The 3,568-nt window shown below is 37.9% G+C and overlaps 1 protein-coding gene across 1 annotated transcript; it reads right to left on the bottom strand.

Annotated features, from left to right (window-relative positions):
- Positions 1–304: 304 nt before the first annotated feature.
- Positions 305–2,531, bottom strand: Prp2l2 (proline rich protein 2 like 2). Its single transcript, XM_008763464.3, has 2 exons — positions 2,474–2,531; positions 305–849 (listed from the first exon to the last, which is right to left on the bottom strand). The coding sequence occupies exons 1-2, from the start codon at positions 2,529–2,531 to the stop codon at positions 305–307; spliced, it is 603 nt and encodes a 200-aa protein (XP_008761686.3).
- Positions 2,532–3,568: the final 1,037 nt, after the last annotated feature.

Below are 3,568 nucleotides of genomic sequence, written 5' to 3'. Positions count from 1 at the left end.
CCATTTGAATACATGAATCCAGCAAGGAGGGAATGGACCTTAGGAAGGAAATATGTCTTTAATTTATTAATGTAATTAATGCAATAATTGTGGAAAACCAAATGAGGAGGAGAGTTTACTCCAAAAACGTATATTCTCTCATGAAAAGATCACTTAATATTTAATAAAAATATTTGATATTGGGTCCAGGACCATGTTATTATATTTAGGTTGCATACTTTAAACAATGTGGAATATAGGAGAATTCTGTTCCCTTCCATCCACCAGGGCATTATTATGACACATACCTTTCATGATATCTGGTTTACTGAGGTCCCTGAGGTCTGCCCAATTGGGGACCTTGTGGAGGGCCTTGTTGGTTTCCAGGCTGAGGAGGTCTCTGCTGAGGGCCACCTGGTGGGGGTGGGCCTTGAGGTCTCTGCTGTGGTCCTCCTGGTGGGGGTGGGCCCTGAGGTCTCTGCTGTGGTCCTCCAGGTGGGGGTGGGCCTTGAGGTCTCTGCTGTGGTCCTCCTTGTGGGGGTGGGCCTTGAGGTCTCTGCTGTGGTCCTCCTGGTGGGGGTGGGCCCTGAGGTCTCTGCTGTGGTCCTCCTGGTGGGGGTGGGCCTTGAGGTCCCTGCTGTGGTCCTCCTGGTGGGGGTGGGCCCTGAGGTCTCTGCTGTGGGCCTCCTTGTGGGGGTGGGCCTTGAGGAGGTCTCTGCTGTGGTCCTTCAGGTGGGGGTGGGCCTTGAGGTTTCTGCTGTCGTCCTCCTTGTGGGGGTGGGCCTTGCTGGTTCCCATTAGCAGAGGGTCTTGGTAGGAATCCTGAAGGTGGTGGCCTCTGTTTTGGAATCTGGTTTAGGTTCTGAAGTTCTGAGTGGTAAAAGCAAATAACAAATGAGCTTAGATATACTCGACTCTGTTCTCCTTTTTCTCAATGATCTTTTCAAACAGCATTTTTTCTGGATAGTCACTTGTTTATGGTTTCATGAAAAGTTCATTTTAAACATGGTCTTTGGGTCACATGCAAGTGCACATAATTCAGTTTCCAGAGTATTCATGACCAGTTTACTCAGAGAAATTAAAACAAGTAGTTCACATGTGGAGGTTCTGTTAACTATTTTAATTTGGGCAAAATTGACATTTTGTGAACCCAGATAAAATTACTGAGTTATGGAAAATTCAATCAAGCAGTTGCCCAGAAAATTGGCCCTCATGTTGAGGAATATTACGAGGTAAAAGGAGTCTAAAAGTTACCAACCTTACAGTATTCGCTGAGCAAATTCATCAGAGGTTATAATCAATGAACTCAATACATTTCTTTGAGTATAGAGTCACAAAGAAAAGAGACCCTAACATTTGAGTACTTTTTCTCTTGAAATCAACTGAAATAGAGGCAACAAGTGTTTGGAAGAAGACATTGAGGAGCTCCTGTTTCCACAGAATAGTCAAAAATCAGGACACTGAAACTAACTTTTACTTGAAAGCAACTACTCCTCTGTTGTAGTTAATTGCTTTTTTCTCAGGTAATTCAGACCTCTGGTTTATTTTAATTTATTGCATTCCCCTGGAGTGTTCATCATTGTCGAATTTGGAGAATGTTTGTCTGAAACTTTGTGAAACTTACATTTATTAATTCATACAACCCAAAATAACAATGAAGTGTAGAATTATAAAACATCCTGCTTACTAAAGATACATAAGAATTTTAAAGATTATTTGTATTTGCTTGATGTTATTGGGAAACAGTGTTGGCCACTGTGAAGCAAAACAAAGGACAGATTTAAAAGTGAGTTCACAAAACAACTAGTGGCAACTGATTTTAGCTACAATCTCTCCTTTACTGTTAATTTTTAAACGCTGTTAAGAAAATGAGCAGGTAGCAGTAATTTGAAACTTCTGTGGTAAATATATTTTGAGTGTGTACCAGTAAGTAACAATATAAAAGTTTCTTTTGATTGTCACTATTTTGCATAGAATCTTACTGCATACACTGATAAGTCATGTATGTATAAGAATATTTATATATTATACCTCTATATAATCTCTTCTTTAATTCATATCTTCTAACTTTCTGGCTTCTCAAAGTAAGGGAATAAAAATAAACATTTGAGTAAATAATTAAATACACACTGAAAATATATTGGAATTTTGAATGAGTATGGAAAAATGAAAATTCAGATGTTATTACTTTTCTGTGTAATAGATGTAATAGGTTTGTTACTACAGCTGCTATCCTTTAAATAGTTCTTTCATGGATTCTTCTGCCACCTTCCCTTAATAACTAGTATAGCAATATTGTGTGCATATGTAGTCTATTTTAACTACAGCAGTGTTCTCAAATCTACAACTATCCATTTTTAAAAACTGAAGCACTGTGTGGTATTATTTATCTTTCATCTCCTGTCCTCTGTTCCATCTCTCTCCTACCCTGCAGTTTGTCTCATATTATTTAAGAATAGTTACAGCACCAACACCCATATTCTCATACCTTCACCTGGCTGCTGAGCAAAGCTCAGGCCCAGCAGGACCATTGTGAGGAGGGCCACCAGCATCTTGGAAGAGGCTCTGTAGTTTCTCCCAAATCTGTGCTGGAAGAAGCAAGGCACTGCCTTTATAACTAGAAGCAGAAGAATGGCACCTTTGAATTCCATACTGTTGTTTTATGCTTAAGCAGGAAATCTTGCATCCTTTACTCCACACTGGGATTTTTGCCCAGCAGGGTGAGGTAAGGATGAGTTGCCAGTATGCCTTTTCTAAATGGTTCAACAATGATTAGAGTAAATTTGAATAAAATCATGTGTAAGAAAATAGCCCATATATTGAAGGTAAATACAATCGTTATATAAATATTGCATTCTACTTTCTAATATTTTCTGTGTATCACTGTGCATTTGGATAGGATTAGTGTGTGTTCACACGTGTTTGTATTATCAGCAATTATTTCCATCCAAACTGAAGGTAATCAATTTCTTTGATGTGTAGCTTAAACACTATAAATTTTATGTGACTTTATATGTTTTATTGTTAAGAATGGTGATGTTGAGGCTATTCTTATACAAATTTCAATTATGACAAAAGCATTTCAAATCCCCAGCGTGCATAGCCTCAGTAAATGTTCCAACTATTTTCTTGAAGTAAACCAATAACAGCAACATTGGCTAGAAAAACATGTGACTGATTACATCACTAAAACCTCAGCAAATGGCTTCACAACATATATGGGCTTTATGCGAGTGAGTATCATGAATCTGTAATTCCTTGAAGAGTTGTTTGAATATTTTACATTTCGAAGGTCCATGGACAGCTCCACATTTTAAATTGTTCTATTTAAGTTGCTTAATGCTAGAATTATAGAGCTCAGCATGAGAGCAGATTTCTGATTCCCATTAATGGGACAGATGTATACAGTTATTATTATTTTAAATGTCAGTAATAGGCTCAGGCCTCAGGATGTTATTCACCACAGGATATCTGTAATTTGTGATAACACATCCTCTCAAGATTCTCTTTCTGAATATATTTTCCTTTTCTTTTGGTGAGGAATCAGTCCTCTATTTTTATATTTCATTTTATTTTTAGACAATTATCA

This window comes from Rattus norvegicus, chromosome 4, assembly GCF_036323735.1.
Source record: "Rattus norvegicus strain BN/NHsdMcwi chromosome 4, GRCr8, whole genome shotgun sequence".
NCBI lineage: Eukaryota > Metazoa > Chordata > Mammalia > Rodentia > Muridae > Rattus > Rattus norvegicus.
This window is presented reverse-complemented; position numbering and strand designations above follow the sequence as displayed.

Excerpts from the sequence above, each read along its gene's own strand:
- Prp2l2 (XM_008763464.3), bottom strand. The coding sequence starts at position 2,531 with ATGCTGGTGGCCCTCCTCACAATGGTCCTGCTGGGCCTGAGCTTTGCT. Across the intron at positions 850-2,473 it reads GAGCTTTGCTCAGCAGCCAG|AACTTCAGAACCTAAACCAG; the intron begins GTGAAGGTATGA and ends TTTACCACTCAG.